Source organism: Macrobrachium rosenbergii, chromosome 44, assembly GCF_040412425.1.
Source record: "Macrobrachium rosenbergii isolate ZJJX-2024 chromosome 44, ASM4041242v1, whole genome shotgun sequence".
In the NCBI taxonomy this organism is placed as follows: domain Eukaryota; kingdom Metazoa; phylum Arthropoda; class Malacostraca; order Decapoda; family Palaemonidae; genus Macrobrachium; species Macrobrachium rosenbergii.
Genome location: NC_089784.1, coordinates 36777666 through 36791847, shown reverse-complemented (window position 1 = coordinate 36791847; position 14182 = coordinate 36777666). Strand labels below are relative to the sequence as shown.

General features: G+C 46.2%; 1 protein-coding gene across 6 annotated transcripts in view; it reads right to left on the bottom strand.

Moving 5' to 3' along the window:
- Window positions 1-14182, bottom strand: part of LOC136829530 (NEDD8-conjugating enzyme UBE2F-like) — a 98049-nt gene that overhangs the window by 62680 nt on the left and 21187 nt on the right. For all 6 annotated transcript variants that reach the window (XM_067088360.1, XM_067088361.1, XM_067088363.1 and 3 more), the window contains exon 2: window positions 954-1059. In XM_067088360.1, coding sequence (XP_066944461.1) covers window positions 954-1055 — 102 coding nt within the window. In that variant the 5' untranslated portion in view covers window positions 1056-1059. The remainder of the gene's footprint in view (window positions 1-953; window positions 1060-14182) is intronic.

The window sequence follows — 14182 nt, the reverse complement described above, 5'->3', positions numbered from 1 at the left end:
CTCTGCAACTCAAGTCTTACAAGACCTATCCTTTATACATAGTTTCTACAACCTAACATGCTCGCTCCATTCGCAATCAATTTCTGCATTTTGTTAAACAACGATTCACATAGTTATCCAATCATAACCCTTCCCTCAGCTAAAAAAAAGATTATGAGGGTCAATAAAATTGAAATAATGCCTACTGCTGCAACTCTTACCTTACTGGTTCTTACCGAACGAATATTCAAAATAAAATCAAAGAACATCCAAAAACAAACCAACTGAAAACCGAGTACATTTAACAATCTGTCGACCTCCTACCGAAACCAGCTAACAGAAGTAGACTGACTGGCTACGAGTGTTTGTACCTATCGGTCCCCTGGTGGGAGTGGGGGAAAATAGATGGACAGAAGACGGATATTCATAGAAAACCGAGTGTTCTCGTTTTTTGTTTCAATCTGTCAAACTACCACTGAGTGCAACTAAAAGCTATATAATGGAGAAGTAAGGTTCATTTAAAAAATCTGCATACACAGCTCTTTCCACCATGTCCTCACTTGATGACAACAAAAGAATTAATTGATGACTACAAAAGAAAAATTAAAACAACTGCTGCTCGATCTAGTGGTTTGCCTGGAACACATTTGTTCTCACTCATCACATCTACACTTATTCTTACAAGCAGGAGAATTATCAAGCATCATCCCTGGGCTCCCCTGCTGCTAGTTTACTACCTTGTTATAAAAGCTTCAACAACCAAACCAACTTTCACTGAAATTAATCCATATTAAAGATGAAGGCTTATATTGTCATAGAAAAAAATAAAACATCTTAAAGAAACATACGATACTTTGCCTACCAGCCAACCAACAAACACAAATTCCAAAAGCTATTCTTTTATCAAGATAACTACACAACAAAAATATAATCTCAGTTTATTACCAACAAGCTCAGAATTATGCTTATCTTACTTCTTTGACCAAGAGCTGGTCTCTGATGGAAATTCGTTTCTTTGGTGGTTCCTGTACTCCACCTCCCTTACTAGATTTTAGTTTCTTTGTTAAGGTTATCATCTCCCTGAAATGAAGGATGTTACATATGAGTCATAAACCCTAAACTTCAATTACAGAGGAAAATGTGTATATATATTTTTAAGTACTATAATTTGTATGCAAACCAGAGCCTTTTATCATAATCCCACCTCAGTCACCCCATAGAGCATACCTAGGAAAAATGCAAATTACTTAAAAAATTTTTATTTGTTAGGAAATACAAATCATCTGCTTTTATGAGACTTACTCCTTGGGTGGAAGAATATAGCAAGTTGAATCCCCACACAGAAATGCCCTGCTCCCTGCTGCAATTATGAACAGGGTAGCAATAACTCCAGTAACTTCCTTTACAATTTGGCATAGTGTTACAAAACTGATATGGCCCTGAGCCAAAGTGAAATATGCCTGGACTCTCACTCTAGCAAAACTTCAGAGAATCAAGTACTGGCCTAAAATTAAGGCAGGACAAGTTGGAAGGCAGCTAGTAACTGGGTCAATCATAAATTGATGGGTTCGATGACAGCTTTACCATTCCCATCCCACTCTGTCACGAAGGGGAGAGAGAGAGAGAGAGAGAGAGAGAGAGAGAGAGAGAGAGAGAGAGAGAGAGAGAGAGAGAGAGAGAGAGAGAGAGAATCAACCAACCATTCAACCTCCAGCCTTATGTCATCTGAATACCTCAGGCAAGAGGCCTTTTCATCCAAGCTCGAAACTACACAACCTATCGAGTAGCTACCACATGTACTACGGAGAAAGTATCATAAGACACCTTGTTAAGACTTCCTTCAGGTAAAATGAGGTAAAGGTAGTCTGGCACTACCCGACACCTGCCTTCATAACCTGTGAAAAGATAGTCTGGCACTACCAGACACCTGCCTTCATAACCTGTGAAACTGAAGTTTCTTTTAATGGCTAGGGACGGGCCAACACCAATGGCTTTGTGAGTTCTCAAACGGACTGGACAAATTTCTCCTTGTAGAATGAACCTTACGTCTGCTTGAGTGCTTCATAAAGCCAGAAAAAAAAGAGTGTTCCTGGATACCTTCTTGTGCCTGCCAGTAATGCAATGAGACTGACACTGGAGTGCTGCAAGGATTGCACAGGGCACTGAAGCATCTCATACAGCTCCCCATTTACAAAGTCCTGGAGGGATTGCCTCATACTCACGAACAATGAGAAGAGGATTCCCCAGGTTGCTAGGAGCCGAACAAGATACAAGGGGCCGAGAAACTCATCAACATGCTAATGAGGTAAAGGTTAACAGGACAAGTCTTCAGAGAGAGATCTCAATCAAAGACCACTCCTGAGGGCTTTACAACAACTGAGATAGGCTGCAAAGGACAAGTGGCACATCCCACTCTGAAGGCAAAAGCTAATGAGGAGGACAAAAGTGCTTAAAGCTCCTATAAACATGGGTAACTTCACAAAGGAAGAGAGGTCCATGCCTTCAGTCGGAAGACTCAGATAACAAAAGAGGACAAGTAAGTCTGCTTTCTGCTGCAAAGTGGCTCCAAACAGAGATTCCCCATACGTGATGCCAACTGAAGACAGCCATCATAAATAGTGAGCCAGAAGAGCTAGTAGATCAGGATACCAATTGGTGTGGGTACAATGAGGAGCTACCACAGTTATCTGAGACCTGAAGTGACAAACATTCAGTTAATCACTCCAGGAGGAGGTCATTTGTAAATCTGCAGACTGAGGAAACAACTACACTATCAGGTGAGTAATCTATGCATCTTCTTCGATATTAACAGCAGGGAAAGTAGCTTGCTCAATCTGCTAGACAGCAGGGAACATTCTGATCCATATATCTCACTCTTAATCTGACCCAAGACGCGACATGCAAGCAGTCACAACAGTTGTGGGAACAAATGCCTTGTCTTAGAGTGCACCCTGAAGTAGGTTCTATCTACAAGATGGGTTCAAAGAAGGAGCAGTGGTTGCTTCCCTAAGATCTTTAAGCTCACAAATGAGCCCAATGATCTGAAAAAAACATTTCACCCCTTCCTGAAGAGGTTCTGAAGGAGGGCTCTCAGATCATAACAGATTCCCCGAAGCAAATTGAACCTGACAACACCAGTCACTAAATCATGAATCAAGGCTGACTTATATTTGCTAAAAATGTAAATACTGTACTTAATTCCAGATTTATTTTTTAAATACTTACCTCTCCATTATATAGCTTTCACTTCTGTGCCAGCAGAAGTTTGACATATTAAAATCACAATTTTTGAAAGTAAATTGTATTTTTCCTAACTATACAAACCTGAGGTCCTTTACATTAGGAATTACTTGTGGTGAAGCTGGACACGGCCATTAAACTCTTGAACAAGTTGGTTAGGCAGTAACTACCGACAGGTAGGTGGGAATACCCGCCTGTCCGGATGTAAACATTCCAGTTTGCCTTTCAGTCCAGGTTCAAATTGAGGGATAGCATGAGGCGGGCATAATATGTAATGTAAAGGACCTCAAGGTTTGTATAGTTAGGAAAAATACAATTTACTTTCAAAAATTGTGATTTGTCCTTTACATTAGGAAGACTCACTGGTTGGAGGGAGGAATCTGAGTCTCTTGAACTGGCTGGAGTTCTGCACACCTGGGCTTCTCCTCCTGGTCGAAAGAGCGAGGAGGAGTAGCATGCCTCTGACATACTGATCGGAGTGTAGTAACTGCAAGATCAAATGTCAGATACTGGACCTTTTCGCATGAGTGAGGGAATAACCCATACGAAATAGGCTGGGAAGAATCTAGAGTCGGAGGCAGTAAGGAAAACCCGAGACAGGGTTTCCCTTATTGCCAGTCTCTCCTTCCTCCCCTTGCTAGAGGAATGAGCAGAATTGCTTCTATGATTCTAGAAGAAAAACAGAATGGGTGATCGATGTGTAGTCTTACCGCATCAGACGCCAGATCCAGCAAGTATTGGTTCGAGTCCTATTCTCATCCTGAAGGAGGAGAAGTAGGAGGACGGGGCAGGAGGAGGAAGAGAGGCCAGTCACTCTCGGTAACCTTCTCACTTCCAGAACCAACACCTTAGGCGAGATGCTACTAGTCCTCTTGAAGGAGCTGGATAAGAAAACACAACTTGTTGAGCAGCCACCACAGGGCCAAGAAAAAAAGGTTCCAAGGGCCTGTGGGCAAGACCACAGGAAGACAAGAGTGTGGTCTATGAGACCACGTCTTGCTTCCAGACCGACAGAAACTTCTGGAATGGGAGGGATGGACCAAGCCGTTGACTTCATGAGTTCTCGGGTGGAAAGTACCGGTATTGTCGTCACCAGCTGCCGAGTACCTCCTTCGATCCCTTCACAAAGCCAAGAGAAAGGTGTGTCCTTAGACACTTCTTCCTTGGGAGAGACAGTACTAGCGAAAACGTCGACGACATCCAAGTTAGGAATGTTGAGCCTTTTCGGAAAGTACCACAGCTCCCTAATAGGGCAAAGCAACGACTGATCTGGATCATCGATACAAAGTCCAAGCAGGAGGGGAACAAAAAGGACTCGAATCCGACGATAGATGCCAATGAATTTGGAGTCCATTTATGACACCCGAGGAGTTGAGGTACTGATCCCCTTCACCTGTTCTTCCATCTTCTATGCCAAGGCCGGAGTGAGATGAGAGATGGTCCTAAGAGGGCACATCTCTAGCCAATGACTCTCGTAAGGGCGCATGCAAAGCAGAGGACAAGAACCCTAAATGAGAGTCATATGCCACCCAGGGAACGGTTCCCTGGGACAGAAGGACCAAAGAAGCTTCTCATCCATATATAAATCTCGACTGAGGAGAGGAAGGCTACTTCAGATAGAAGACTAGGTTGCAAGGGCCTACATTCTTCACAAATGAAAGGGAGAGAAGCAACCCTCGGCAGAGAAGACGAGGAAGTCCAGACTTGAAGAGCGACTCTGACCCAAGAAGAAGTTCTGTCAATGACACCCACCAGCGAAGATGGATCCAGTCCCTGGGACAGTGTTGTAGAGGACTTCAAGAGATATCCAGCTATATCTATTGCTGCTCGGCGAGAAAGCCTATGCTTGCAAGGAAAGCTGGAAGGTCTCCCAGTCCTGAATACAGGGATGTACTGCCTGAAAAACTGCTTCTTGTGTAGCTGCTACAGGAGGTTGGGTTAAGCAGAACTTTTCTCGATGCCTCGGAAGCAGAGCTATCATTTCGGGGGAAAGAAGTCTTCCAACATTTCTCTATAACTCGGGGTGAGCAATGCTTGTGAAACCCTAGCGAAACAGACAAATACAGAGGGAAAAACGTAGATATTGATTTTTTTCCCAAAAAAGACAGCATGCCTCACCATAGCAGCCCCCAAGTCTGGTACGAAGGAGTGAGAAAAACTACCGACTTTGTTGTGCAGTGAGGCAACAGAAAGACGGCAGGGATCTCTCAGTCAAGCAAGCTCTTCGTGAATCTTTGTGAAGAAAAGAGTGAACATGGTATTTTTATAATAAAATAAGGTTTCACACATACTTACCGAACAATTACATAGCTATACGCTTCTTAACCTTATGGCAGTCGAAATCCCAAATTTCTCGGTGCTAGCAGCGCTGCTGACGTGTAGGTGATACAACCCCGCCCACTTTCGGGGATCCCAGGTACTACTGAGCTTTGCTTGACAATTCGTTGAGTCGCCCCGTCCAACTGTGGGGAGGAGGGAGGGCTTTAATCATGTAATTGTTCGGTAAGTATGTGTGAAACCTTATTTTATTATAAAAATGAGATTTTTATAATAAAATAAAGTTTTACCATACTTACCTAACAATTATGATAGCAGATCAGTTCCTAACGGCAGCGCTTTTTAAATTCTTGCCGCAAATGTACTACAATTGCCGGTAACTGGTGTCGCCATCTACCGCCATCCCACTCGGTAGTCCCAAGGATCACGTACTGCTAAGTCAATTTCTGTGCCTGCCACACTATCCACCTAAGGGGAGGAAGGGTGGGCTATGATACATAATTGTTAGGTAAGTATGGTAAAACTTTATTTTATTATAAAAATCTCATTTTTACCATAGCGATTACCTAACAATTATGATAGCTGACTCGCTATTGAAGGAGGAGGGCGTGGATTAGATAGAACCAATCCAAATAGGCAAATAATTCAGTCCATATAACAGTATAAAATACAGCTTGTGATCCTTACCTTGTAAGGGAGCTACTGCAGGAAGGTACTGCCTCTGGTCGGTGCTCCTCTTACTAGTAGAAAGCGTGGAAGGTAGTCCACAGAGAGCTTCTACTGGGATGGAATCCCTGAAGTCATGGATTGCTCCGGAGACTTGCAGAGAAATAAACAAGTTTGCCCTTGCCCTGGGCTAAAGACCAGACATACAATGCGACACCTTAACCTAAATAAACCAAAAAACCCTTCCACCTAAATACAATAAATGATTGGAGGGCACCTGAGGGTGGCACTAACCCCCAGCTTCCCATAACCGACAAACAAAATACAAGATAAAAAGAAACAATATGAAGAGGAATAAAATAGGCCAATTCCTACAATGTTTCACCTACTACCATGCCAGCCACGGACAAGGGTCCGAGGGAGAAGGAATCACCGAAGACCGTCTCCAAATCCTTCAAGTAATGTACAGCAAATACTGATCTGGACCTCCAGAAAGTATTTTGAATAATAGCATTAAGTGACAGATTGTGTTTAAATGCTGTGGAAGCTGCCACTGCCCTGACTTCATGCGCTTCAATTTTGAGCAGACGGATGTCCTCTTCACGTATTTGCGTGTGTGCTTCCACAATGAGGTCCCAGAGGAAGAATGAGATTGCATTCTTTGAGAGAGGTTTAAGAGGGTTCCGAACAGAGCACCAAAGTCTGGGAGAAGGACCCCTAATTTTCTCCGTCCTATGCAAGTAGTATCTAAGAGCTCTGACCGGACACAGTTCTCTCTCGTCTTCTTCTGGGCCTACTAGGGCAGCGAGGCTCTTGAGCCTGAAGAATTTAGGCCAGGGGACCGAAGGGTTCTCTTTCTTAGCCAAAAACACTGGAATGAGGGAGTAAAGGGCATCATCTTGAGCAAAGCCTACCTTCTTCTCTACTGCATGTAGCTCGCTGACTCTCTTTGCAGATGCTAAGGCGAACAGGAAGAGAGTCGTCTTCATAAGGTTCTTCCAAGAAGCAGAACGGAGAGGCTCGAACGAGGGAGATGAGAGCCATTTTAGGACGACGTCCAGATTCCAAGCGAGGGGAGGAGAGGAAGTCTTGGAGGTTTCGAATGACCTAACCAGATCGGTCAAATCCTCGTTATTAGTGAGATCAAGACCACGATGTTTAAAAACTGAGGATAGCATGGCTCTGTATCCTCTAACAGTGGAGACAGCTAGCTGACGTTCATCCCTGAGGAACAGGAGGAAGTCCGCTATCTGTGCAACAGAGGTCGAAGAAGAGATCTTATTCTTCTTACACCATCTTCTGAAGACTGTCCACTTGGACTGGTACAGCCTGTTAGAAGATTTCCTTCTGCACTTTGCAATTGCTTCCGCAGCTCGTCTTGAAAAACCCTTCTTCCTAGCGAGTTTCCTGACAGTCTGAAGCCTGTCAGGTCCAGCGTAGACAACCCCTGATGAAACTTGCGAAAGTGGGGCTGTCTGAGAAGATGCTTCTTTAAAGGAAGAGACCTTGGGTAGTCCTGAAGGAGGCTGACTAGGTCCGGAAACCACTCCTTCCTTGGCCAGAACGGGGCAATCAGAGTCATGGAGACGTTCTGGTGGTTCATCAGCTTGTTGATGACTTGCCTTATCATCCCGAAGGGGGGAAAGGCGTAAAAGTCTAGGTCCGACCAATCGAGCAGCATCGCATCCACTGACCAAGCCTGTGGATCCGGAACCGGCGAACAAAACAGGGGGAGACGATGGTTCCTTGAGGTGGCAAAAAGATCGACCATCGGAGTTCCCCATAACTTCCACAGAGCGTTGCATACCAGCTGGTCCAAGGTCCACTCTGAAGGAAGGACCTGATTTCTCCTGCTGAGCTCGTCCACTAAGACATTGCATTTCCCTTGGACAAATCTTGGAACAATGCAAACTGGTAGCGAGTCCGCCCAAAGGAGGAGTTCCCTCGTAAGTTGGTACAGGGAGAATGAATGGGTGCCGCCTTGCTTGCGGATGTAAGCCAGTGCCGTGGTGTTGTCCGCATGAATGGCCACCGTCTGGCCCTTGATTCTGTCTGAAAAAGCCAGGAGACCTAGGTGAATAGCCAGAAGCTCTTTGTGACTGATGTGAAGAGCCTTCTGGGATTCCGACCACAGTCCCGATACCTTGGAACCTTCCAGCAGGGCTCCCCAACCGACGTCCGAAGCGTCGGAGAAGAACTGTAGAGTGGGGATGGGAGGAGAAAGATTCAGGCCTTCTAGGAGATTCTCCTCCGACAGCCACCAATGAAGAGCTTGCTTGATAGCTTCCGTGATGATAAAAGTCTGGGAAAGAGGAGAGTTCCTGGACCAAACTTGTTCCAGGAAGAACTGAAAAGGTCTCACGTGGAGGCGACCCAGTCTCACGAACTTCTCTACCGATGACAAGGTCCCTAGAAGACTCATCCACTCTTGGGCCGAGCATTCCCTTCAGCTCTTGAAGTGTCGGACGGTTTGGAGACAACTCTGGACTCTTTTCGGGGAGAGAAAAGCCCGAAAAGCTAGAGAGTTCAGAGTCATCCCCAAATAAAGAATACTCTGACTGGGAATTAGTTGCGACTTTGGCAGGTTGATAATGAGTCCCAGATTGCTTGTCAAAATGAGTGTCCTCCTTAGGTCCTCTAAGCACTGACTTTCCGAGGAGGAACGGAGAAGCCAGTCGTCCAGATAAAGGGACACATTTACACCCAACAGATGTAGCCATTTGCCCAGTGGGGCGAGGACTCGTGTAAAGACTTGAGGGGCTGTTGAGAGTCCAAAGCACATCGCTTTGAATTGGAAGACTCTTCCTTGGAACATGAAGCGAAGGAACTTCCTCGAAGCTTGATGGATGGGGATGTGTAAGTATGCGTCCTCCATGTCCAGAGAGACCATCCAGTCCCCCTTCTGAAGAGACGACAGAACGGACTGAGGGGTCTCCATAGCGAACTTCGACTTGGACACGAACTGGTTGAGGGTGCTGACATCCAAAACCGGTCTCCAACCGCCTGAGGTCTTGGTAACTACGAAGAGGCGATTGTAGAACCCTGGCGACGATGGATCTAGAACTTCCTCGATCGCTGATTTGAGGAGAAGAGCTCTACTTCCAGACTCAGGGCAAGAAATTTGTCTGATCCTGGAGAGTAAGCGGACAATGGAAGAGGCTTGCAAGTCAAAGGTGGAGGATCTCTGAAGGGAATTGCATAACCAAAGCAAAGAACTTGGACAACCCAAGCTTCCGCATCGCGACGAGCCCATTCCTTCCAAAAAAGCTGCAGCCTGGCTCCTACTGTTGGGCGAAGGAAAGAGGACTCACTTGGTGTTGGGTTTGGAAGAAGATTTGGACTTGGACTTGTAAGGAGGGCGCAGGTTGGTCCTGGGTCTGTGGTAAGGACGAGATTAGCCCCCTCGAAAGGGTTGAATAGGAGATGCCGACTTAGTCGGGGCTGTCGTTGTCAGCTGTGGCTTCTTGAAGGACCGGGCGAGTAGGTCACTGGTCGACTTCTTCTCGAGGGAAGAGGCAATATTCCTGATCAACTCTTCTGGAAAGAGATGATCTTTAACCAAGGGAGCGAAGAGCAAGGCAGATTTCTGAGTGGTGGTGACCCCTCTGGTAACGGACGAGCACCAGAGTTCCCTCTTCTTGAGGACTCCTAAGGTGTAAAGGGAGGCTAACTCGTCTGCTGTGTCCCTCACAGACTTGTCTCCACAAGACAAGAAACTCACGAGTTCCTACGTCACGTCCTCTGGGATATCAGGGCAGTTCTCAATCTTGGATGCTAAGACACCCACAGTCCAGTCTAAAAGACTTAGGATCTCTAACACCTTGAAGAGGTTCTTGTGAGATGGTCCATTTCCGAGGAGGAGAAGAACACTTTAGCTGATGAGAAAGCCGATCTTCTATTGGCGTCCACTAAACTGGAGAAGTCCCCTGGGAGAGGCAGAAACTCCCAGGGACGGAGCTTCCCCAGTAACGAGAATTGGTATCTCTTACTCTGCAACTTGGAAGGAGGAAATCGAAATTTGCTTTTCCCGAATCCCTCTTGGCGGCCAGCCACACATCAAGGCTTATGAAGGAGCCGTGATCGCCTTCGATAAGGACAGTTTGGGAACGATCGGATCAGGCCTCGGCCTTCCCATATGATAAATGGACTGCAGAGGCTTAGGTGAAGGAGCGACGAAGCAGTCGGGATAAGTGGTCCACAAACACCTAAGCAGTTTAGTATATGCCGAATAAGAAGTAGATTCCTCTTCTGGGACTTCCTCTTCCGATGAAACCGGAGACAAACCAGGTACAGCAGGCACAGAAGCGGCTTGGTCCTGGGTCTGAGGTGATGGGGTTGCTGGTTGAACAGGCATGGAAGGCGCTGGGGTCGCTGTTTGCACTCCCTTAAATAAGGAAACAATATTATCTAATTGCCTTCTAAGAGGACCCAAGGCGTCGTTCGAGGTGGAAGACCGAGGACATGGCGGAATTCCTGAAGGAGGAACAATAGGCGCCCTGGGCGCAAGTGGCGCTTGTGGCGTGAGGGGCGACACTCGGAGATCCGCTGGAGGGGAGGCAGCAGCACCCTCCCACTGAGCAGAAGGTGCCTGTGAAGCTGGATGGACACAGGGTGCAGTCGACGTCTTGAGAGCTGAGGGAGGTGGAAGAGACGAAAGCATGTAAATCCGTTTCTTAGTTGGTGGTCGATGTAAGGTTGAATCGTCTGACAAACTGGACGAAATGTCATGTGCACCTGGCGCCAGAGGCACACACACTGCATCCCTCGACCTTTTCAATGGAGGAGGGGACAAATAGTCCGACTTCCACGACCTTTTCAATGGTCTGGAAGCCGACGAGCGCCATTTGCGCCGTCGAGAGAGAGGAGAATCTCCCGACTCGGAAGATTCCGGAACACGGAACGACACACCTTTTCCGTGGTGGTCCGACTCGAAGGAGGGAACGATTGCTTGTGGGCAAACCCAAAGAGGCTCCCTGCGACTTCCGGTATGTCTTCTCCCTGATGCAGGGGAGCGGGACAGTGACCTTCGTCTAGGAGACCTGCTGGGACAAGCAACCGAACCCTCAGAAGGCACAACACTAGCACTAGACACATTACACTTCGCCATTAAAGTGTTCACAGAATTACCCAACTCAAGCACAGTACTACAAAGAAATTCAAACTTCTCGAACCTCGATTCGAGACTGGCAACGGTACTAGGTGAAACAGGGCGGGAAGCTGGCATAATAGGTTCAATAGAAGGAGAACTAGGAGCAGGGGAAGCAGAAATAGAATGAGCAGAAGCTGAGACAGAAGCGGAAGCCCCAAAGTCTGCGGTAGTTGCCGGAAAGTCTGCCGTTGCCGACGGCCCAGCACCTAGGATACTCCCTTCTAGGCTAACTTTCTCGGTGTCTGACGTAGCTTTAGCTTTAGCCCGATGAATCGCCTTCCTAACTCTATCTTTAGCAAGTTTTTCTTGATGAGAAAGAAAAGTTCTCCATTGCTGGTCTGACCAGCAACTACATTCGATGCAAGGCGACTCCCTAGAGCAAGCCGATCCCCCTCTACAATCTACACACACGGTGTGGGGGTCGTAACAACTCTTAATTTTAAGCCTAGCACTGCACCCACTGGCGCAAAACCTAACTGACGATCCTGAATCAGACATGATTCTAGTCAAACAACAATTGCAGCATTGTACTTCACCGAAATCCAGCGAAAAACGATGAAAATATGATGCGCGACTGAAGAGCACTCGATCGCGGGTGTTTACCCGTGAACGGCAGGAACAGAAATTGACTTGCCAGTACATGATCCTTGGGACTACCGAGCGGGATGGCGGTAGATGGCGACACCAGTTACCGGCAATTGTAGTACAATCGCGCGCAATTTAAAAGCGCTGCCGTTAGGAACTGATCAGCTATCATAATTGTTAGGTAATCGTTATGGTAAAAATACCATTTTCACACATGAAACTTACCGAACAATTACATAGCTGAATCCACATTACCCGGCAGGTGGGCATATGGACTTTTAATGCAAATAAGAAAAAACTCACATTGCAAGAATGTTGTAGTACCTTACCTCGTGAGAGAGCAGCTGCAGGAGAATACTGCCTCTGGTCGGCGCTCTCATCACTTGTAGGGAACGTGGCAGTAGTGGCCAGGATCGTTCCTACTACTAGTGGGTATTCTGCAACCATGGAGGTTCACCGATGGTTGATCAGAATGAAATAATGTTCGCCCTTGCCCTGGGCTATGACCAGATTAAAATAACAATCAAAGACCATCACCTACACATAACCATAAAAAATTAACCAAACCCTACCATAAAAACTGGAGGGTACTCCTGGTACCGTGTACCCCCAGGCTTCCCCAAAACTCGACCACCTTCTAACCAAGACAAAGAGATAGTCAAAAGGAAGGGGAATTGGACCTAATCCCCCTACGCTTCCTTTCCCAACACCATGCCCATCACCGACAAAGGTCCTAAACGACAACAATTATCAAACGTTGCTTCCACATCCTTCAGGTAATGGAGAGCAAAAACCGATCTCGACCTCCAGAACGTAGCTTGCAAAATAGATGCTAGCGACGTATTATGTCTAAAAGCCATGGAAGTCGCTACTGCCCTAACCTCGTGGGCTTTAACTTTACACACCTTAGAGTCTGATCTCTTACTGACGTGTGTGCTTCCTGAATCAGGCTCCTTAAAAAGAACGAAATTGCGTTCTTAGACATAGGACGGCTCGGATCTTTAACTGAACACCACAATCGGTTCGAACTTCCTCTCAAAGCCTCTGTTTTAGGAAGATAAAATTTCAGTGCTCTCACCGGGCACAAAACGTTCTTCGTCCTCTTCTCCTACTACTCCTGACAAGCTTCGAATGGAGAAGAAACGAGGCCATGGTCTCGAAGGATCTTCATTCTTCGCTAAAAAATCCTGAGTATAGGCACACACGGCTTCATCTTGTGTGAATCCTATCTCTTTACTCATTGCTTGCAGCTCGCTGATTCTACCAGCTGAAGCTAAGGCGACTAAGAATAATGTCTTCTTAGTAAGATCCTTCAAAGAAGCCGAATTAAGAGGTTCAAAATTTGCTTTAGAGAACCAGGACAATACTACGTCTAAATTCCAGTCCACTAAACCTGGTCTCCTTGTCCTAGAGGACTCAAAAGATTTAATCAAGTCGCTGATGTCCGAGTTATTAGATATATCTAAGCTTCTATGTTTAAACACTGACGCCAACATGGATCTATATCCTTTTATTGTCGAAGTCGATAACTTCCTAACGTCTCTCAGATATATTAGGAAGTTTGCTATCTCTTGAATAGAGGTTTTAGAAGAAGTTGTGTGACTTTCTCTGCACCAATTTCTAAAAACTCCCCATTTTGACTGATAGAGTTTGCCCGAAGATACTCTTCTACAGTTAGCAATAGCCTCTGCCACTCTTCTTGAAAAACCTTTCGCTCTGACCAGGTCCCGGACAGTCTGAATCCTGTCAGAGCGAGATACGACAACCCTTGGTGATTTCTGTCGAAATGGGGCTGTTTGAGTAGCGATGGAATTTGTGGCAGAAGCCTGGGGAAGTCTACTAACATCCTCAGGAGATCCGGGAACCACTCCTTTCTGGGCCAAAAAGGAGCTATTAGTGTCATCATAACATTCTGGTGACTCTGAAACTTGTTTAATACCTCTCTGATCATCGCAAATGGTGGAAAAGCGTAAACATTCAGACCTGACCAGTCCAGAAGCATTGCATCCGTTTTCCAGGCTAACGGGTCCGGAACCGGAGAACAGAAAAGAGGAAGCCTGTTGTTCCTGGACGTTGCAAAGAGGTCTATCGTTGGTTGTCCCCACAACCGCCATAGATCCTGACAAACTCTGATATCCAATGTCCACTCCGTCGGAAGAACCTGACGTGCACGACTGAGTTCGTCTGCTAAAACGTTGAGCTTCCCTTGCACGTACCTGGGGAAGAGGGTCACTTTGTGCAAATTCGCCCACAGAAGAAGATGCTCCATCATTCTGTACAAGGAAA